The sequence below is a fragment of the Pongo abelii genome, chromosome 11 (assembly GCF_028885655.2).
Source record: "Pongo abelii isolate AG06213 chromosome 11, NHGRI_mPonAbe1-v2.0_pri, whole genome shotgun sequence".
Classification (NCBI taxonomy): domain Eukaryota; kingdom Metazoa; phylum Chordata; class Mammalia; order Primates; family Hominidae; genus Pongo; species Pongo abelii.
In genome coordinates this window covers 43,829,688-43,853,136 of record NC_071996.2, presented here as the reverse complement: position 1 = coordinate 43,853,136, position 23,449 = coordinate 43,829,688, and the positions used below count along the sequence as shown (strand labels likewise).

The following is a 23,449-nucleotide window of genomic DNA, read 5'->3' as shown; positions in this document are numbered from 1 at the left end:
CATTAGCATGCCTTTGGTTTTTAAGCCTTAACTGGGGACCTGCATCTAACTTTTTATTATTTTAGCCTATAGAGGAAGAGGATGGACAAAGAATCCTCTTTCTTTTACAGGTATCTTAAAAACAACAACAACAACAAATGCCTCTTAAGAGTGGCCAATAGCAATATCTCCGTGTTCACAGTTTGGCTCAGAGGCAATCTCTTAACACATTTGTGGAATCAAAGATCAAATGACTCAGCTGTCTGACAAGTGGATGAGCCAGTTGGCTGCTCCCATTCAATGTCCCTTTCTAGCAGTAAGACCCCTTTCCTCTGAGAGTTGTGTAGAACTATCTGATTTTGGCTTGTCTTTTCCTGTCAGACATTAGTCTTTTAACATGCCTCCTCCCAGGGAGTTATCCCTGCTTCTAATTGGGTAGGCTCTCCAAGCTGCCCTGAACTTCAAAATTGCAATTAGGAGCTATCACCCAGTTAGAATAGGCAAAGTAGCCCCAAAGAACAAGAGGAAAAAGCTTTGCTTTTAGAGATGAAATACTTATCTTCTATTCTGTATTTCTGAGAAAAGATACAAGTGAAACATCTCATCTTTGGCTTCCTAAGTTTTTCTTAAATCAGCAAATTGAGTAAATCTTTTCCTTACAGAGAAATTTTAAATAATGACTGGAACATGTGTTTTATATCTTAAGGACTCAATAGGATTTCTGAAAATTGAAAATGAAGACCTTCTTCTTTCTGATTCGTTGATTAAATATGTGTTTATTCATTTAAAAAGTCAGAGAGCCAACTTTACAAGTCAGCAAATTGCCACCCAAGAAATGTCATATGAGTATCAATCAACAAATTGTCCTTCTCTCAAACAAAAGTACTTTTATTATATTCACAGAGGGCTTGCAATTTCAATCTCTAGGACTGATTCATTGTTTTCATGAGAATCCTGTTTAATGCACATATATCACCCATGAAAGAACCTAGGATATCAACTTGGCTAGCAAAGAACAGGGCTCTAAGAGACTAAAAAAAAAAAAAAAAAATCTAGGTGCATTTTAACCTAGGTAGAAGTGGAGGGAGGGGGATGAAGGAGAAAATAAATTTCTAGAGCTTTTAACAAGGAGAGTGTGAAGGTAATCCAGCAATTCAGAAATATGAAGAATGCGTGGAGAAGAACAAAGGAGCATTTAAAACACCTAAAAGAGCACTGATTTTTAATCATCCAGGCTGAGTTCCTTCTATTAACGTGGGGTTTGATGAGAGGCAATGCTGCAATGATAATTACTTATAAAACAGTGATTTCATTTATTTTCTTATCTATTTGCTTTCGTAATGAAAGGTCAGAAAGCAACACACTCCATACGCCTAATATATGTTTTATTTCTATGGCTATAATTAATGACAATAATATTTTGGCTATGTCCACGTAATATTTTTATTTGCCAACTTTGTCTATATTCTAAGTGTTTATAGTTGCAGTGCAGGAAAATGTTATGACTTCACCTATACTTTTTGGATTCAGGTGCCAACTTGCAGTTAAACTGATAAAAATCACTTGATATATTCTAAAGTTAGCAGAAAACATACACACACACACACACACACACACACACACGAGGCTATTTTAACATGACAATATTTTCTGACATGATCTAAAATCCTTCAGTAAAAGGATGTTAACTAGACATCCATTGTTTATATTCATAATAATACGTACATCGGTACTTTTGTCATAGCAGATGTTCTTTTTTTAGGTGAGCAGGCATGTTTTTTACATATTAAATACATAAATAAAGCTCTATATATTAGATGCAAACAAAATTTCCTACAATGAGTCTTCGAAAGAGAAAGGATTTTTAAATCCTAAAACAAGTTATCAAAGCTACAATAACTCCTTTCCCAGGGCTTTAAAAATTAGATGTCAGAGATGGCTAAAGGGTACTGCAGCTGGACAAAATCAATCATCTTTACATCTCTTGCAGTTTGTGAATCTTCACAACATCCATTTGAAATATGTAAACACAAAAGCCATTACTGGAACCTATTTTACAGAGAAATTACTTGATTTGAGTGAGTTACTATTCGTATTGAGTGCATATGAATCTTTAGAGGTGCTTATTTATATTCTTGCATCCTCAAGTGTAATCATACAGATTAACAAATGATTCAATTAATATTGTTTTATTTGGAAGTTGAAACTCATAAATCCAATTTTAATTTTATTTGAAATACTATAAATTTGTTTTATTTAATGTACTTACATGTAAGTTTGTCAGATGAAGTAGCTCAGATGTAAAAGTAAGTTGTATTTGAAAATAAGAACAAGATCTTATGAAATAAAAACTGTTCTAGGAAAGTTGTATTGCTTCTGTAAAGATATTATGTGATTTGATATTATGTTTAATAATAAGAAGTATTATATTAACTATCTTTATATTACATACTAATTTTCCCAAATAACATTGAGTAAATGATGTTGTTCACATTCTTGATAGTCTTATAAATGGTGTAGATTGCTGTAACTGTTTTGAATTCTCAGCTATGGTAATTACAGATATTATAATGCAATTTTTTCATACTCATAATAACTACATAAAAATTACCTTTCCACCTTAAAATACTAAAGACGATAGTTTGTCTGTAATACATCCAAGAAAATAGATCTAATTGTGTGTGAAAAGCATTCTTAATAAAAGAGGGCAAGGTGTGGTGGCTCATGCCTGTAATTCCAGTGTTTTGGGAGGCGAAGCCAGGCAGATTGCTTGAGCTCCAGAGTTTGAGACCAGCCTGAGCAATGTGGCAAAATTCTGTCTTTGAATCTGCCCCCCACAGCCAAGCAACATGGGAGGCTGATGAGGGAGGTTTGCTTCAGCCCAGAAGGTGAAGGCTGCAGGAGCCACGATCATGCCACTGCACTCCAGCCTGGGCAATAGAACAAGACCCTGTCTCAAAAAAAAAGAACCCATGTAAAAGAACACACTTGAAATCAGGTTAATGGTACTCTAGAAATCTTAATGTATAACTTAGTTATAATGACATTAAAAATTTTTAAATAATTCCAGGAAAGTTAATTTTTAAGGCACTTGTTACAAATTCTTAGAAATCATAGGATCTTCAATTTAATAAGGAGAAAGATTTCACAGGAATAAATATTTAAAAGATGCTAGGTATGGGGGCTCATGCTTGTAATTCCCAGCACTGACAGGCTGACAGGAGGACTGCTGAAGCCCAGGAGTTTGAGACCAGCCTGGGCAACATGGTGAGACCCTGTCTGTACAAAAAAATAAAGAATTAGCCAGGTTTGGTGACACAAGCCTGTAGTCCTAGGTACTTGGGAAGCTGGGCTGAGAGGTTACCTTGAGCCAGGGAGGTCAAGGCTGCAGTGATCTGTTTTCGTGCCAATAGAAGTAATCCTCATACCCCTCAGTGTTTTGGAGTTAGTAGTAGGCTTTACTAAAAATTTTCAAGTAATTAAAAAAATACAATCAAAACTTTGTTTTTAAAGTAACTAGGTAGCGATAATCAGAGGAAGTGCAAAACTGCATAATTTTAATTTTCTGAATTTCAAGGACATCTTATGCTTTACATATCAAATTTGGTGATAGCTTTACATAACAAAGTATTTTTTACTTGATTTTATATCAACTAGGAATCAATATGTTTTTATTGCTACATTATGCTACCCAATATTGTAAAATAGAGTGGGAAAAAAAATAAATGTAAGTCCTTGGGCCTCAAGAGATATATGCAACCATGCATATATGATACAGTTCATAAACTATACAATGAGGCATGTACCAAAAAAAGTGTGATATAGACAATGTCTGCACAAGTTCATTGAACAAAATGAGAGCAATGACATCCGCAAAAAACTCCCCTTTGCCTAGTGTGTCCCAACCATGATTTCATTTGTTCCTATCACAATAGTGTCAGGCAGAAAGTATTATTAATCCCTATTTTTCAAATGTGAAAGAAGAGTCTCGGTGAGGTTAAGTACTTTATGCGAGTTTGGACAAGCAAATAGCTGTTGAAACTCAGATGCAAGTCTTTGATCTCTAAACCTTAACATGCTTTTCACTGTACTATGCTGTTTTTCACAAAGAAAACTTTATGGAGAGACTAGGGTTTGAGCCTAACCTTGAAAGATTTTCTTAGGCAAAGAAAAAAGAGGTTTCCTGTCTAGACGATGGTATTGCATAAAGAAAGGTCCAGGAGTGGGAATATATTTGGTGTATTTTGGGGAGGTGAAAGATGACAGTGAATGAAGTAGTGTATAAATACTTAAAATTAATTGTAAATAATGCTAATGAAGCTTCAATTAGATGATGGGATCAGGCTAAGGAGTTTGGTTTTGTTGTAATCAGCAATTGAGAACCATTATAATTTTGAGAGTATTCATGAGATGAAAGTAGCATTTGTAGAATCTGGTCGGAGAATGCATTAATGGTGGAAAAGAGTAACTTCTAGCATGTCAGAGGAAGTAGAAATTAGCCAGGAGTTAAAATGCAGTGTGTATTCCTTCAACAATGGTGTACCAAGCACCAATTCTGTGTCAAGAAACCTGCTAGGTGTTTGCATTGGTGAGATGGATGAGAAATAATCAATGACATCAGATATCTCATAGTCTTATTTTGAAGAAAAATACTTAGAAACAATAATCATGAGCAAATTTATAATCTGCCACAGAATTTGGAGAAGTCAGAAAAGTTGCAGGAAAAGAAATGACGGTATATAGTTGAAGGATAATCATGTGTTTCCCAGGCAGAAGGTGGAGGGGATTTTATGAAAAAGCATGTGTGAAATGTGTCCAAGCATGTCCATGGAATGCTGTGAGGAATAACAAAAATAATGGTGTGAATAGAATATAAGAGGCCTAAGAAAGAATGGTGGAAAATGTTCTAAGAGAGAGGGATTCTGAACAGTCTTTGGAGGACTTCGCATGTCTCTGGCTTCACTGTGGCCAGGACCACAGAGGCCCTGGAGAAAAGTTCGGCAGAAAGAAGCAGAGGCTAGTGTGACATGGGAATAGGCAGGCAGCAGGTGCAGTCTATGTTTTGAAGAAGTTTAACAGTAAATGTTTTTCAGTAGGCAAAAAGGGATACTGCTTGAAGGAAAGTTTAAAGAGCAAAAGCAACTTTATTCTTGGGTATAAGCTAAGAAAATTGAGTGAGATTGCAGGCCCAGGACTTTGAAATATTGGGAAAATAATTGGGAAATAAAACCAAGAGGCAATTGTAGATAGGACAAGACCCAAAAGGTGGGATATAACACCGTGTAAGGTAGAGGGGTTAGCTCTGGGGAAGGAGAAGTCATGCTGTTTCTGCTAAGATATGACGATGTTGTGACAAGTGCAGTTATTTGCCTGTGTCTGCCATTAGAGTAGAAGAAAAATTTCCCTCTCCACAAAACATGCTATCTCAATTTTCTTTAATCAGAAGAGACAGTTGATGGAACTTATGTCCTTCATTATCCCCTATTAATGTACACAGTAAGATATTTACTCTATACTTAATAATTTAAACATTCAGAAGTATACAGATGAATCCCATTACCCTTGCATTATCCTGGGAGCATTATTTGTAAAATAAGATTTAGTGTAAGAAATGAAATCTATTTCAGCTAATTGGTCGAGACTTATACATAATTTAAAAGTATAAATACTAGCCTCATGTGTTGATATAATTTAGGTCACCCAATGATGGAGTTTTTCTTTTTAAGTTATTACATTTTCAATTTTGCTATCTTGCTTAGGTCACCTACATTTAGATTTAAAGGACTGGAAATGTTTTCTGAATGTGCACATTGCTGAAAGGTGAGGTGACATTCTCACGAGGACTACCATACTTGCTAAAAATGTTTAGTGTCTTTGTACAATTTTGAAATTTGTCTTACGCTACCTGGTCACCTTGCCCCTGTCCCAGGTCCCTCCCAACTCCTCATGATTCAGTCACTACAGAGGTAATGCCAGGTTTACCAGAGAGCCTCCAACCATGCTCCTTTTTGTGCCTCATTTATAATTTCTGGCTGTGAAATGTTCAAATGCCTGAAAGTCTTCATGAGATTAATCATTTAATTTAAGGCAACATTGCCATATTCTCAGGAATTCATGAAGCCCCCATTATCCCATGCTTCTCACCCTGGTGGACGGGTAGAAGCAATAATCAGAGTGGCTCTTCTGTCCATTTACAGGATGGACAGAATCTGTAAGGAGCTTCATGGGATACAAATATTTTCACTGCACAAATGATCATTGGGAATTAGGATAGAGTAATCCCCAGAGCAACAGTATATGAAATATCCATATTGCCTGGCTTTTGAGAGAATGTTGTTTGAGGCAGGCATTGCTATTTCTCAAACTGCCCTGTCTGTCTCCCCATTTTCCAGAAAGAACAACAAAATACTGATTTAAGCAGTTTTCCAACTGAAATATCCTAGCACTGGTCAAAGAGGTCTGAAATATTTATTCCCTCAACTGTGAGGCTAATTACCGGGGCCTGGGGCCAACTCTAAAAATATTATTTGCTATTTACTCCAGTGTACCTTGCAAATGTTATGATTGTCTTAATGTATATTGATATGAAAATTTGGGAAGGACTGGTTAGGGTACAGTTCATCTAGCCATGATCCAGCTGTCTTATGTGCTACCGAGTAGTCCTGGCAACCAGGACAAGAGTATATCAAAGATGATAAAGACTGTAGTGGCCAGTCTAAAGAAACCAACTAACTCTTTAGCTCTTCCAGACTAATTTCTCTCTTGTCCCTAAACTTTACCACTAGGAATAATCTAATAATTCTATACGTGTCTTTGCAAAATAAACACATATTTTTCTGTTTTCTCAAAATTTATAAGTAGCTGAGCCTTTCTTCTGGCCACCAGATGGGCATTTTACTCCTGCTATCATGTTCCTCAGTTACCGGGCAACCTTAACAGTGAAAAATCATACTTTGATTTGAGCCAACACATGAATCACTTTTTAAAAAATCTTGCATGACTGTATATCTAGAAAACCCCATCATCTCAGCCCAAAATCTCCTCAAGCTGATAAGCAACTTCAGCAAAATCTCAGGATACAAAATCAATGTACAAAAATCACAAGCATTCTTATACACCAATAACAGACAAACAGAGAGCCAAATCATGAGTGAACTCCCATTCACAATTGCTTCAAAGAGAATAAAATACCTAGGAATCCAACTTACAAGGGATGTGAAAGACCTCTTCAAGGAGAACTACAAACCACTGCTCAATGAAATAAAAGAGGATACAAACAAATGGAAGAACATTCCATGCTCATGGGTAGGAAGAATCAATATCGTGAAAATGGCCATACTGCCCAAGGTAATTTATAGATTCAATGCCATCCCCATCAAGCTACCAATGACTTTCTTCACAGAATTGGGAAAAACTACTTTAAAGTTCATATGGAACCAAAAAAGAGCCCACATCACCAAGTCAATCCTAAGCCAAAAGAACAAAGCTGGAGGCATCACGCTACCTGACTTCGAACTATACTACAAGGCTATAGTAACCAAAACAGCATGGTACTGGTACCAAAACAGAGATATGGACCAATGGAACAGAACAGAGCCCTCAGAAATAATGCCACATATCTACAACTATCTGATCTTTGACAAACCTGAGAAAAACAAGAAATGGGGAAAGGATTCCCTATTTAATAAATGGTGCTGGGAAAACTGGCTAGCCATATGTAGAAAGCTGAAACTGGATCCCTTCCTTATACCTTATACAAAAGTTAATTCAAGATGGATTAAAGACTTAAGCGTTAGACCTAAAACCATCAAAACCCTAGAAGAAAACCTAGGCAATACCATTCAGGACATAGGCATGGGCAAGGACTTCATGTCTAAAACACCAAAAGCAATGGCAACAAAAGCCAAAATTGGCAAATGGGATCTAATTAAACTAAAGAGCTTCTGCACAGCAAAATAAACTACCATCAGAGGGAACAGGCAACCTACAGAATGGGAGAAAATTTTTGCAACCTTCTCATCTGACAAAGGGCTAATATCCAGAATCTACAATGAACTCAAACAAATTTACAAGAAAAAAGCAAACAACCCCATCAAAAAGTGGGCGAAGGATATGAACAGACACTTCTCAGAAGAAGACATTTATGCAGCCAAAAAACACATGAAAAAATGCTCATCATCACTGGCCATCAGAAAAATGCAAATCAAAACCACAGTGAGATACCATCTCACACCAGTTAGAATGGCAATCATTAAAAAGTCAGGAAACAACAGGTGCTGGAGAGGATGTGGAGAAATAGGAACACTTTTACACTGTTGGTGGGACTGTAAACTAATTCAACCATTGTGGAAGTCAGTGTGGCGATTCCTCAGGGATCTAGAACTAGAAACACCATTTGACCCAGCCATCCCATTACTGGGTATATACCCAAAGGATTATAAATCATGCTGCTATAAAGACACATGCACACGTATGTTTATAGCAGCACTATTCACAATAGCAAAGACTTGGAACCAACCTAAATGTCCAACAATGATAAACTGGATTAAGGAAATGTGGCACATATACACCATGGAATACTATGCGGCCATAAAAAATGATGAGTTCATGTCCTTTGTAGGGACATGGATGAAACTGGAAACCATCATTCTCAGCAAACTATCGCAAAGACCAAAAACCAAACACCGCATATTCTCACTCATAGGTGGGAATTGAACAATGAGAACACATGGACACAGGAAGGGGAACATCACACACCGGGCACTGTTGTGGGGTGGGGGCAGGGGGGAGGGATAGCATCAGGATATATACCTAATGCTAAATGACGAGTTAATGGTTGCAGAACACCAACATGGCACATGTACACATATGTAATGGGCCTGCACGTTGTGCACATGTACCCTAAAACTTAAAGTATAATAATAATGAAATAAAATTTAAAAAAAGAAACCAAAAAAAAAAAATCTTGCTGCTTGTGAGAACTGCTGAGTCATTTTTTTGTTTTCTAACTATAACATTTCTAAAGTCTCTCAGGTTTATGAAGTGTTTTCTCTGTGGATAACTTTTAGAACTTTTACAGAAATGTCTAAATATAACTGGCCTAAACATTTCTTGGAAATTTATGCAAGGATGCATGTTTTTAAATTTTTGTGAATCAGCCAAGTAATTTTAAAAAGCTACTTTATGATGTTGGTCATAGAAGTTTATAGCTTTTTAATATTAATTTATGTGTCTTTAAAATTCATTTTTAAATGAATTTATGTTAAGATTATAAACATAAGATTAAATAGTTGGAGGCGCCCTTTCACTTACTTTTACTTCTGTAATTTGTGTTCAAATTTGCATATTTGTACTTTATTAATATATATGCACACACACATATATATATATGGAAATAAAGATATATTTTTAGAAATATTGATACTCAAGTTACAGAAGCATGTTACAGAAAATGAGTTGTGCATTTGGGGTGACAGGGGTTTGACATTTAATAGCCTTGTACAGTAGTAATTATATAAATACACATGAAATTTACAGAGAAATCTGTTAAACAATTCAGCTAGTGAAGCTACAGCATAAAAATTTGTTTATATCCCCCAAAACACAAAACATTGAGAGAAAGCTGTTTTAGCATCCAACAAAATAATTTACACCTATAATTCCTATTTGATAAAGTATTTCAAAAGTATATTTAACTTTTGGCGACTCTAGTTTGTTTTTCTGCTTGTATGATTTTTTTTTTCTTTTTGTTTGTTTTCTAATTTTATCACATTGCAAACTTCTTCAATTCTCATAATTTTACATATCCTAAAATATGTTAGATTGGCCTTTTAATTATTATTATTATTTTACCTCAACTAAGTAGAGAAGGTAAAACATGAAATTTTTGAGCTTTTTTTTTCAGGAGGAGGAAAGGGGTTTACCACAGAAAAGACAGTTTGAGATACAAGTATTTACCAAAAAGCAACTTACCTTCTTAGAACATTTTTACTTAACTATGATAACACCAAACATTTATTAAGTGTCTGCCAGACAGTATTCTAAGAGCTTTTGATAGAATCCTCACCACAACCACCTGTGAAATACAGACTTGATATATATCTTGCTCAAGCCACTCAGCTTATGAATAGTGGGGCCAGCATTTGGACCCAGGAATCTGGCTCCACAGTCTGTTAAGCACTCTGCTATGCTACATTTATTTATGTAACTAATGCATGTTGAATTCCTACTCAGCCTACATTGCAATGCTCAGCGCTTTCTATTCAATAACTGTTGACATTCATAACAACCCTACTAGGTAGGCTTATTTGATAGTTTCATTTTATACATGAGAAAACTAATAAGTATTTGATTAAATCAATTAATGTCGCATGGATTCGGCAGAGTTCTGATTAAAATCTAAGTGTGTCGGACTATAGAATCAAGGCTGTTGCAATCATCTATGTCAGATTAATACATGATAGTAGTCATATTGGAATTACTACATTTTAGATTTGGAAGAGCTGGATAAGACTAAGAATCATATGGAGATTTGGAAAATGCTTGTAGAAGTGTAGATAGGATTTGGGAATTGACAGCCTGAAATTCAGATAAAATGACCTACAATTTGGATGCTTGATAAAGATTTGGAATGGGTAAACTTTGAGAAAAGACCCTATGTTCTGATTTAAGCTTATCTTAAAAACACAGAGGGTGATTATACAAAGAAGTTATCACTGGTGTGTAAAAACAATGAGTATGCCCTTTTTTTCACTTCCTGTTCTTTAGCAAATTTTATTCCATTGTAGTTGCTCAGTAAAAGATTTTTAAACAATAGAAGTCATACATAAATACATTTATAACTAAATGTTCTCCATATTCTTAAAGAACAGACTAAATATAACCTTTAGATTGACATAACTTCACGTAAATGCCACTGAAACATTTTTGTTCATGTTACCTGATGTAATTCTAACAAGAGATCTGCCGAGAACCATTATCCATGTTCACAGCTGAGGAAATTGAGATTCAAGGAGTTTGAATCTCCTTGAATTCAAGTTTAAGTACCTTGCCCAACTTATCTAGGGATATTAGATGAAACAATGACTCAATCAACCCTCAGATTTTAAATCCATACTATTTTAATGGTTGAAAAGAATATTTATGTTTTTAATGCATTATTTGAAAAAATACATATTTCCTTTCCTATGCAGCTTTAAAAATTAGGTGTTTAATCACATAGGCTAACTTCAATGTCTGTGAGAACAAGAGCAGCCCTCTTACAGTATTTTCCATAGTTTTGTTTTTTAAAACAATGCTAGTAATTTCTTGTGCTTAACAGTTTTACCATTTAAAAAAGCTAACACATAATTCTGTTCTTTTTTACATCTTTTCAGGTCCTGAGGAGGTAGAAATCAAGTGCCCCTTGAATCACATTGCTTGCCTTGGTACCAACAAATGTGTTCATTTATCCCAGCTGTGCAATGGTGTCTTGGACTGCCCAGATGGGTATGACGAAGGAGTACATTGTCAGGGTGAGTCCATTCGTGGAACAATGCAACTGAAATATTAAATTTTGCATAGTAACGAAAGTTCAAAGAAAATCTAACCTGCCTTTTCTTTCAACTATAAGCATATCAGTTATTAAGAAAGCATGAATTTTACTGCCAGACATTTAATATGCATTTCAAAGCTGCAAGTATTATGTTTGAGCAAAAAAACACCATTAGACAACACACACACACACACACACAAATTTAGACTTTGAAGTTGGGCTCTTAAATAATTCCATGTTTCATATAAAAAAGTACTTTTGAGCAAAAGACAAATGGGAAGTCTTTGTCACAGCAGATTGATATCACATGGTGTTAATAAGCTTGTTTCTCTGAACCTTTGCTTAAACAAAGTATTTGAAGGAATGCTTTGTCAACCAAGTATTTTAGTAAGAAGTATCCATGGGAAATTTGTTCCTTCATAATCTTTCCATGATATTAGACTGTTAACTTTCTTGTAATTTTCTGTCTTTTTAAAAATCAACATCTAAATCCTACAATGGTAAAATATTACCTAGATATTAATGATATGAGGGATATAATTAAAATCTCAAAATTAATAAAAAGTTAAATGCTACTGGCACATTCTAGTGGGGGGTGGAGCGGGGAGAATGAAATATGAGATGAAGAGAAATAAGAGCAGAAGAAAACAGTCAAGGATCCAGGTAAGGACCCAGATTTGGAAACAGAATCGAGGTATCAGTCAAGTGAATCAGGCTGCAAGATGGAGCTGGGAAAGAAACAACTGTACTAGAAGTCTTTAACTCAGATTCTCATAGACGGAGTGTAACACAAAGGATATTGAAGCTAAGATTCCAATAAGAACCTGTCCTTCATTTGGGGGTCAGTAAGACAACAAAGAATAGAAGAAAGGAGAGGAAACTAGAGATAACATATCTGGTTTCTGGGTAGCTTCACACAAACTAATTGCTGTCATGGGGGACGAGGTCCCAGGTCACCAGAAATTCCAGTTGTTCAAGAGGAGCTCCATATATGTATAGGTTTAAAGTGCTCAAAGTCAGATACTATTTTTTAAAACATTGTATAGTCAATAACATGCCCAAACAAAACCTGTCTGGGGGCCTGACAGGTCTTGTTGGCTGACAGTTTTCCAGGTCTGTGGTGAAGTAAACTGAATTCAAGACCATAAATGGAGATATATATTAGAAAAACCATAAATCTCAGAACAATAACCTGAAGATGTAAGAGTGTTGAGAGACTACAGGTAGGCTGTGGAAATCAACTGGTCACTAGGTCTTTTCCCTCTTTCTAAAGGAAGGTCCAATTACTCTGACTCTGGATAAATTCTGACTGGGAATTTAAAGATCTTCAGAAGCTTCCTTCTTTGGCCTGAGCTTCCTCTCTTAGCATTAAAATTACATAAAAAACCAGCAGATTCATAGTTGCAGCTATGAATACACATGTAATAATAATGAATAAGAGATTTTATTTTTGTGTAAAGGCTTTGTGACATCTTTTATGTAATTGTATATGAAAAAGTGATATGAAAAGAAAGTAGGCCAGGTGCAGTGGCTCATTCCTGGAATCCCAGCACTTTGGGAGGCCCAGGCAAGCAGATCACCTGAGGTCAGGAGTTCGAGACCGGCATGGCCAACATGGTGAAATCCTGTCTCTATTAAAAAAACAAGAAAGTAGCCAGCCGTGGTGGCAGGTGCCTGTATTCCCAGCTACTTGGGAGGCTGAGGCAGGGGAATTGCTTGAACCCAGGAGGCAGAGGTTGCGGTGAGCCAAGATTATGTCATTGCACTCCAGCCTGGGTGCCTGAGTGAAACTTCATCAAAGAAAGAAAGAAAGAATGAGAGAGAGAGAGAGAGAGAGAGAGAGAGAGGGAAGGAGGCAGGGAGGGAGGGAAAGAAGGAAGGAAGGATTTTTAAGTGATAAGTATTAAAGAGTTTAATTTTCTTTTTGGATATTAATTATATTTTCTAGATCCTAATTTTATTCAACTCAGTTATAATTCAGGCTTTTTGTTATATTGTTTTGGATTTTCAGATAGATATGTATGATTAAGCTTTTAAAAGAACAAAACCATCACCTTTCCAAATATTTCATCAGAGGTAATTACACACATTTGAATATCATAAACATACTTCTGTGCCAAGGATCATGTGAAAATATATCTGAGTTTTCTGATAACATTTAGATTTTTGATCTAATATATGAGGGCATATGTTAATAGCATAACAGGGGATTCAAATAAAAACAAAGTATTTGAACAAAAATAAAATGCTTTTAATTTTATTTTGATCCTCGAAAAGATTGACATATATATTGGATTAAGACAAATTTCGAGTATGTAGTTGTTTATGCTCCACTCTTTTTTCTGTTCTAATTCAGTTGTTTAAGTGTTTCAAGTTTTCTGTTTTTATCACATGTGACCGCCTTTTTTTTTTTGTTTTTTTTTTGCCAGTAGGAGGTTTAATTTCCAGTAGGAGGTTGATTGTACCATTTTGGACTTTTAAATATTTTTACATTTAACCAAATAAAGTGTTTTAAAAGACCTAAGCAACCATTCATTATGGCCTATGCTAGACTTAGAAATAATAAATATATTTGGATTTATGCTTGCTATTTAACCTCAGTGAAGGGTTTTTCGCCTTCTTCTCTGGTCTTGCACACTACATAGCATTGTAAGAACAAGGTGACTAAAGAGATATAGTCATCCTAGAATCAGTGATTTAATAAAACCTTTCTGCATTGAGAAAATAAACTCAGAAATGAGTTTACCTGCTTGGTCTTGTAGAGTTTCCTTACCACATGGACAAAAACCAAATCTCTGGGCAACATTAGATTTGCAACATTTATATAGTTTGTGCTTAAATGTGAAAAGGTGACTGGCTATAAGCAAAGGTACATTGTAGGAACTGAGTCTACTTTCTCACCCTCAGCCTTCCTCCTAATTTTTGGTCACACCTCATGAAACATTGTTTCCTGGAGAGTTAATTAGGAACCAGCCCCATCAAGTCTGTAAGGAACTTTCTTATCCACGCTGGACAGACAATAAATCAAGAAACCAGATTAATTCAAACGTTACCTTTCTTTTTGGAAATTCTTTCTTTCTTTCTTTCTTTTTTTTTTTTTTAGAACAATTCTGTCTAACTCACTTATTTTTACATTGCTTCCTTTTTGTTGCATTCTAAGCATAGACTGTAATTTAAGTAATTATACCTAAAGCCTAAGATATGATTAAAAAATGGATGTGTTTTCTTTTTTTTTTTTTTTTTTTGAGACGGAGTTTCGCTCTTGTTGCCCAGGCTGGAGTGCAATGGCACGATCTCGGCTCACCATGACCTCTGCTTCCCAGGTTCAAGCGATTCTCCTTCCTCAGCCTTCCAAGTAGCTGGGATTACAGGCATGCGCCACCATACTTGGCTAATTTTGTACTTTTAGTAGAAACGGAGTTTCTCCATGTTGGTCAGGCTGGTCTTGAACTCCTGACCTCAGGTGATCAGCCCGCCTCAGCATCACAAAGTCCTGGAATTGCAAGCGTGAGCCACCACGCCCAGCTGTTTTATTTTTTTCAGAAGAGGATCCAAAATATATTTGGTGGTATATTTATATCCTTTATAAAACTAATAAGGGAAAAAATTAAAATTTTGGAGGTGATGTTCTGGTCCTGGGAATGTTTTTATATCAACTGAATTGCTTTCTGAATATTTCCTAGAAAAGTCAATATCTTTCTAGTAAAGATAATGAAAAGATATCTATTATTAATGATTTTCTATTAACACTGATATTTTCATCTCCATAATTGGACTCCATCTGAAGAAAGAATAATGGATTTTTGCATGTAGAAATATGCTTATAAAAGTTTTACAATAAAAACTTTCAAAATCACATATTTTTGAAAAGTTAATCTCTTTCTACACAGTACTTCATATTGGTGGTAATATCACCTTGTCTAATTGCATGAGCAATGAAAATACATCCTGTAAAATACAAGGCCTCTCAATCCAGAAAATTTCCACAGAAATGCACACAACCATATAAAGAATGATGGAAGAAGTGAAAAACTTTGACAAGTAGAAACAAGATGGACTAAGATTTACCAAAATGCTGTTTTAAAATTTGACATTCTTAAGATAATTTATTATGTTAACGAAAAAAGGAGAGTTCCCTGACTCCCCTCGCAGAATGTGAGACAGGGTTGTGGCTCATCTGTTGGGCCGCCATGGGCTCAAACCCCTTCCAGGAAGGGAAGCACGCAGACAGGCAGGTGCAGGAGCTGGGGCCAGCAGTTTTGGGCTCTGGCCCCATGGTAGCATCTACGGTTGGGTGCCTGCAACTCCCAAAGCCCCAGTTGGCATGTTATAGTGCTCTTTTAGCTCTACCATCTGTAGATGGCTTAAGTGTTAACCAGCTCAGTGCCCTCTTAGTATCCAGGTTCTTGTGTCTGGTGTCCAGGAAGAATCAGGTCACACAGGGAAATTGAAGGATGGTAAATGAAGGAGTTTTTATTGTTAGATGGAGGTGGTTCTCAATGGAATGGATGAGAAGCTGGAAAGGGAATGCGGTGGGGAGATGATCTTCCCTTGGAGTTCGGCTGTCCTGCGGCTGATGTCCTCTCTGACCGTCCCCAACTGAACTTCTCTCGACATTCAGATGCTCTGTCGCTTCTCTCCTTCTCTGCCTCACTGCTCTGTTGCTCTGCTGTTTTTCTGCATTTTTATTCTTCTCTTTGTGGAGTTTGAGGTTTGAGGTTTATATAGGTACTGGATAGGGAGGTGTGGCAGGCCAAAGGGCAACATCTGGGTGTGAAAACAGGAATGCCTGTTCCCATTTAGGGCCGTGGGTTTCCAGGCTTGAGGGTGGGGCTTTTGCTGGGGAACTGCCCTCTTCTACCCAGGATTTCCCTGCCTCCTGTCAGTATTATTAACATTTAAAGTGGGTGTATGCAAGAGAAGGCTTATTTTTATTCACATCCCTGTTAGATTACATTTGTAGTGCCAAGTGGTAAGTTATTTATTTATTTAGACAGAGTCTTGCTCTGTTGCCCAGGCTGGAGTGCAGTGGCATGATCTCAACTTACGGCAACCTCTCCCTCCCAGGTTTAAATGATTCTCCTGCCTCAGCGTCCCAAGTAGCTGGGATTACAGGCCTGTGCCACCAGCTAATTTTTGTATTTTTAGTATGGGGGCGGTTTCACCATGTTGGCCAAGCTGGTCTCACACTCCTGATATAAAGTGATCCACCGGCGTTGCCTCCCACAGTGCTTGGATTACAGGCATGAGCCAACACGCCTGGCCCCCAAGTGCTAATAAATTTAAATGTCTGTGGGAATGACAGTCTCTGCGGCAGCATCTGCCCTTATCCTGTTAAAAGAATATGGAAAGTTCTGAGGTCAATGAAAAGAGGAATTCTACCTTTTATGTCACTAGCAAAAGCGACTATTCAATCTATGTGATTGTTTTCTAGCAAACATTCTGAAGTCCTTTTAAATCTAAGAGAATAACATGTGTGAAGATTTTACTAAAACTGATTGGAGAAAAAAACTCTGACATATGAAAAGCTCACCCCCAAAACATACAAATACATACACACATACTCATCTTTTCTCATATTTTGTTTTTCTATTCTGAACATTTTCCTGTATGATTCTTAGTATATGACATAATTAATTGGCATATTTGATCAGGAAATTAAAAAAAATCCCCTTATATATCATCCAACTCCTTAAAATAATGCATATTCAGACTTTTAAATTACATTTGATTATTTTACTTTATTTTCCAGTTGGAAAATAACTTTCCTAATATATGCAATTGCATTTTTTCTTAATCCACTCATAATCTATTGTCAATAATTCTAATGTATTTAATTTAGATGACAACTTCTGTTAATTAAAAATTTATGTAGCTGGTTTTTTACTTTTATATTTCTATCCATAAAACTAAACTCTTATGAGAAAGGGCTAAAAAAAACTCCTGGGGGTGATTTAGAACTTAGAGTCATTCTCAAAATGGACCAAGGTAAATGGTAGCCTTTATTTTCTGTAATGATTCACTATGGGAAAATTAATAATTCTTTAAACTTCTTGCTTAAATCTTATATGTATTCCAAATTTTCTAAAAAGAAATTAACCTAGAGCTTTTTCAGGACTCCATTTTTTTTTTTTTTTTTTTTGTCTTCCAGAAAGGAAAAATTTATCTGTGCTGCTGTTTTGTTGAAAATCCTATTCCAGCTACTACTATGGAAAAAGGAAGGGAAGAAGGGAGGAAAGGAAGGGAGAGAGGTAGGGAGGAAAGGAAGGGAAGGAGGAAAGGAAGGGAGAGAGTTAGGGAGGAAAGGAAGGGAAGGAGGAAAGGAAGGGAGGGAGGAAAGGAAGGGAGGGAGGGAGGAAGGAAGGAAGGAAGAAAGGAAGGAAGGAATGAATTTAGTGAAGCTACTGAAGAAGAAAAATGAATTTGCAGCTCTTTATTGTTGTTTCTAATTTTACTTTATCAATTAATCTTGTCATAGCCTCATTTTAAAAATTTCATAAAAATATTGCCAATATTTTTCCAATTTAATATCATACTACAGAGTGGAATTGCAGCATGCAGAATTCCAAAACAAAGGTATGGAGAAGAGGTGTAATTGCAATGTTATAGTAAGTGTATCTGTCATCAACACTGAGCTTAAAGTACAAGGAGGGAAACCTGTGCTCAAGTGACTTGAAACATCAATAAGCCTACAGCTAAGAAACAAAGAGGTGGAATTAGCCAGGAAGACCTAGGTTTGTGAGCTCAGAACCCTTTTGATTAGTAAAGTTCTTACAAGTTAAGAGTAGATTCTGCTGTATTTTCTCTGTGTTGAGCTGTGCTAAGGTGATCAGATAGTCTCAAGCCTATCTCAGGTGTAAGGATTTCCTCTCAAAAAGATTAGTTTAAGTAACTGAGTTAGTTTAGTGAAAGGCTATGACCCTTAACACTAGCTGATTTCAGGGCCAAGCTTAATGCTTCCCAGAGAAGCAAAGCAACAATTTCTAGAAAGAATAGAACTTCTATAGGTGTTTCATCCTTTTGAAAGGCTTATACCAATATTGTTTATATTGACAAATGACACCTATGTGAAATTAGGATTGTGCACTTATGGAAGACTGTTCTAAATATATATGTATATATGTGTGTATATATAAACATATATACACATGCATATTTGCACATATGTATGTATGTATGTTCATTTTTTCAGGGACTTAGTTTTGTAAATTCTGTTTAATTAGAAATATGCTTTTGCGCAGACATCTGACTTCTTAACACTGATTTATAAGGCATAATTGCTAAATTAATACTGCTAAAGAGACTTAGAATTCAAGTTTAAAAATGTTCGAATATGTTGACAGAAGGGGCAGCTAGCTAACTAAGTAAATAGCTCCGGGGAAAGGATGACTAAGTAATTTGACCCTACTTTGTAGCTGAGAATTCAAAAGGTAATCTAAAATAGTTAATTGTTGATTGGAAGTTAATTCCTTTGTAATAGATTTACATCTTTGATGAATGTTAATATTATATTAAGTATATGTTCTCTTCCTCCAAACAGAATTATTTTTTAAGAATAACTATGGAAACAAAAAAAATGTGTAAATTTTTACAAATGGTGTAAACTGCCTACTAGTAGTTTGGAAATGATCACAGAAGGCTTTAAGTTAAAAGGAGATATTCTTCATTAAAACATCATTTCAGATTCTGTATCTGTCCCTCTTCTTAGACAGTAGTGGTTTCAAATGAAGTTACATTACTTCTATAATTTTTGATCACAGCTTTTCTATAGTGAGATTCCTGGTGCATTATGGATCTTCATTTGTTGCTGCAATATACTCTATTTTCAGTTAATTTTGATTTGATTTGAAATTTTTTTTTTGAGATGGAGTCTTGCTCTTGTCACCCAGGCTGGAGTGCATTGGTGCAATTTCAGCTCATTGCAACCTCCACCGCTGGGGTTCAAGTGATTCTCCTGCCTCAGCCTCTCAAATAGCTGGGATTACAGGTGTCCACTACCACGTGTGGCTAATTTTTGTATTTTTAGTAGAGATAGGGTTTCACTGTCAGGCTGGTCTCGAACTCCCAACCTCAGGTGATCCACCCGCCTTGGCCACCCAAAGTGCTAGGATTACAGGCATGAGCCACTGTGTACAGCCAATTTTAAATAGGTGCAAGTCAACAACATGTATCCACTGCTCCCTCCCCAATAAAATATTTATTCTGTGTGTACCTGGTATCTGTAGTAGAAGAAATAGCAATTGCTTTGATATGGAAATTTACCCCTTGGTGCAAACAACTCCTATTATTTCTACCTATTTCTCAAACGTACTAGCCTCTTAGATGGAAGTCTTGGGTGAAATCACAAAAAGCCAGAAAACTCAAATTCCTTAGGACAAGTAATCTTTCCCCAACTGAAGAGACGTGTTAATGTTCTACCATTCTTGATAGTGTTCATTTATATGAATATTTATAGGCCCTGGTAGCCCGTGTTTATCTAGATATTTCCTTCATCTTTCTCATCTTGATAGTGGAAAACAAAGAATGTAGAAAATATAATGAGTATGAGGCCAAAAAGACTTTTTTAAATGTGCCAATAGAAATACAGTAAGGACTTTTCCAAAATTCAATTGATTAATCAACTTCAGTAAAATTTTGTTTGCAGTGACAATTTTCCAGATATTTAGCTAAGTACCAGGGATTCAGAAAGTCCTATTTTCTGCCTTCATGGAATTCACGTGTAGTAATTGAGGTAGGTAAAAATTAAAGAGGAAGAATAAGATGAGAAACATCTAATTCTACATGAGAAGATGCAAGAAGATATCCCAAGTGAGCTGATAGTTGACAGGCATCTCACTCTAAGCGTTGGGTAGGCAAATGAGGAAAGGAAGAACATTACAAAATTAGGGAACTACATATACAAAGGCATAAGTGCAGGAGAAAGTATTGTATGTTCAAGATCTCTAAGTTATTGGGTAAGGTTGAAGCATACATCCTTGAGTGTAGTGAGAGGAGTTTGAACCTGAAAAAATACTTAGGAATAGACCAAGAGGAGTTACATTAGAATAAGCATACAGCATGACTTATCTAAAATGCATTTCATAGAACCACAAAAAGCAAGAGAGTAAAAACAAACAAACAAACAAACAAAACATACCAGGGTATATTCTCAATAGTATTTTAAGGGTGTTATATGAAATTGTTTTAATATTAAGCATATAGTAGCTAGAATTGTTGCATATGTGTAACAGGTTACATAGTTTATTCTTAGAAAATGTATATGTGCATTACTGTGATTATAAAACTTGGAGATAAACAGTAATCCTTATCTCACATTGATCAACTCCAGAATGGATGCACATTACATGTTGTTCTTTAATGTGTCACTTGAATGTAGTTTGTGTAAGTGAAAGTCAAAATCGACAACATGAGGAGCCATATTAAGCAAAATCCTTTCCAAATAACATTTAGAAATTTGGAAGGTATATTTACTATTTTAAGCAACCATAATTTCACCATTAGCAGGCCACAAAAATACTACCTTGTCATAACATGCCTAAATTTTGTCCTCTTGTCCTTTAACTTTGAAAAATATATCACTGTTTTAATACTATTCAAAAGTATGAATTATAACAAACTGTCACTCAGCTCTCTACTCAACCTCAAATGTGAGGCCAAATCCCGTATGATTCATTATTTGGTTTTTTGACACGGCAGCTTGATATTTAAAAAGCAAGGAATTAAAGCAGGAAGCTGAAGTTGAATGGCATCCCCAAGAGTCACACTGGAAATCAGCTGGAAAGCAAGCGTTAAACCCTGTGACCTTGAGTTTTCCTTCACCAATTTTGACTACTGGGCCTTAACATAGCAACTCAGAGAACTGCATAACATTATGATGCTTCAGCATCCTCCTGACCCATTCTCAAAGCAGCAAGATGGCTTGTAGAATTTCAACTGAACACATTTTTCAACTAACTATATATTCCCTGTCAGGTTTATTAATTGATTGAAAACGAAAAAAATGTGCTGAGTAAACAACAGGCTGAACAACTATGTAACTAGTTTGAGGTATTCAATGTCTAAATCTTACTAGTAGCTTATCCCTTTGAGAAAAAGTAGTGCTTTCATTTGGTGAAGAATGTGGAAGGGAACTGTTCATTTTAACTCTTTGAAGTAGATCTGCACCAGTAACAATAAGAAGTGAAAAAACTTTAGAAATTTCAACTTTTGTGATGGAATCGGGAAGAAATAAAGAGAGATTCCTCAAAGTCATTCAATAGAGAAAGTTTAAATTTAGAATAATGTATTCCCACGGGGAATACATTCCAAGATCCCATGTGAAGGCCTGAAACTGTGGATGGTACCCAATCCTATATAGACTATGTTTTCTCTATACATGCATACCTATAATAAAGTTTAATTTATAAATTAGGCTCAGTAAGACATTAACATCAATAATCATAAAATAGAACAATAACAATTTACTGTCAGAAACGTTTCATAAACGTGGTCTCTTTTTCTCTCTCAAAATACCTTATTGTACTATATTGACCTATTTTCAGATGACAGTTGACTACGGCTAGCTCAAACCTCAGCCCGTCAAACCCTGGAAAGTAAAACATTGAATAAGAAAGGACATTACAATGAGAATTAACCATAAATATTTAGAAGACTTGAGATCTGTTGAGCCTAATCTGTAATTCCAGTAAATCTTACAAATTCTGTAGAGAAAGCTCACAAGAGATTTTCAGCCAGTGTTTTCATTTCAGAATTTCTAATATTTTCATAATTGTAAAAAATACTATTTTTGCGGCTTTTTAAATGATCCATTCTTTTCACTTATATAGTAAACCCTATTCCACGGAATCACATGTGTGTTAGTTCCATCTACTGTGGTTTGAATGTGTATCACCCCAAAATTCAAATGCTGAAATCTAATTACCAAGGTGATGTTATGAGGAGGTGGGTTCTTTTGAGAAGTGTTAGGTCATGAAGGTGGAGCCCTCACAAATGGAATTAGTGCCCTTATAAAATAGGCTCAGGCCTGTAATCCCAGCACTTTGGGAGGCCAAGGTGGGGTTGGATCACTTTAAGCCATGAGTTCAAGACCAGCTAGGTCAACATGGCAAAGCCCCGTCACCATATAAATACAAAAATTAGCCAGGTGTGGTGGTGCATGTCTGTAATCCCAGTTACTTGGGAGGCTGAGGCATGAGAATTGCTTAAACCTGGGAGGCAGAGGTTGCAGTGAGCCAAAATCATGGCACTGCACTGTAGCCTGGGTGATAGAGTGAGACTCTGTCTCAAAAAATAAAAAAAAATAAATAAAATAGAATCATAGAGGTCTTTTGCCCCTTCTACTACATGAAGACACAGCTGGAAGACCTTATTCCATGAGCCATAAAATTGGCCCTCATGGAAAATGGAATCTGCTGGTACCTTAATCTTGGACTTTCCAGCCTCTAGAACTATGAGAAATAAGCTGCCTTTGTTTAAGCTACCAAGCCTCTGGTATTTGTTATAACAGCACAAATGAACTAAAATAACAGAATATTTCAATACATTAAGTAATATTCTGAATAATGAGACAGCTATGAGACTGGCTACTTCTGAGCTCACCGTAGTCAGTTCTTTCAGAATCAAATCAAACAATTATTTCTTTTTCACTCTCGTGGAGATACAGAGACATATGCACGTATATTATACGTTTCCAAACTTTTGGCATACATTTGCATATTTGAATTTAGATGCAAGAAACTCTTCATTAGTGACTAATATTTTAGTGAAAGTAAATCCCCCAGATTTATTTGCATTAGCTGAGAATTTGTGTTCTAGCTTTCCATTAGGCTTGCGATTAAGAAAAAGCTTGAAACCAAATGATTGATCTCTTTATGCCACAAGGGATTGTAGAACTGGTCCAACAACCCACTGTGGTTGTAAAAAACCATGAAGCTGCGA

At 35.9% G+C, this 23,449-nt stretch overlaps 1 protein-coding gene across 1 annotated transcript in view; it reads left to right on the top strand.

Moving 5' to 3' along the window:
- LRP1B (LDL receptor related protein 1B) overlaps positions 1-23,449 on the top strand; it is a 1,899,171-nt gene that overhangs the window by 649,141 nt on the left and 1,226,581 nt on the right. The window contains exon 3 of the mRNA XM_024243817.3: positions 11,355-11,492. Within this exon, the coding sequence (XP_024099585.3) occupies positions 11,355-11,492 (138 nt within the window). The remainder of the gene's footprint in view (positions 1-11,354; positions 11,493-23,449) is intronic.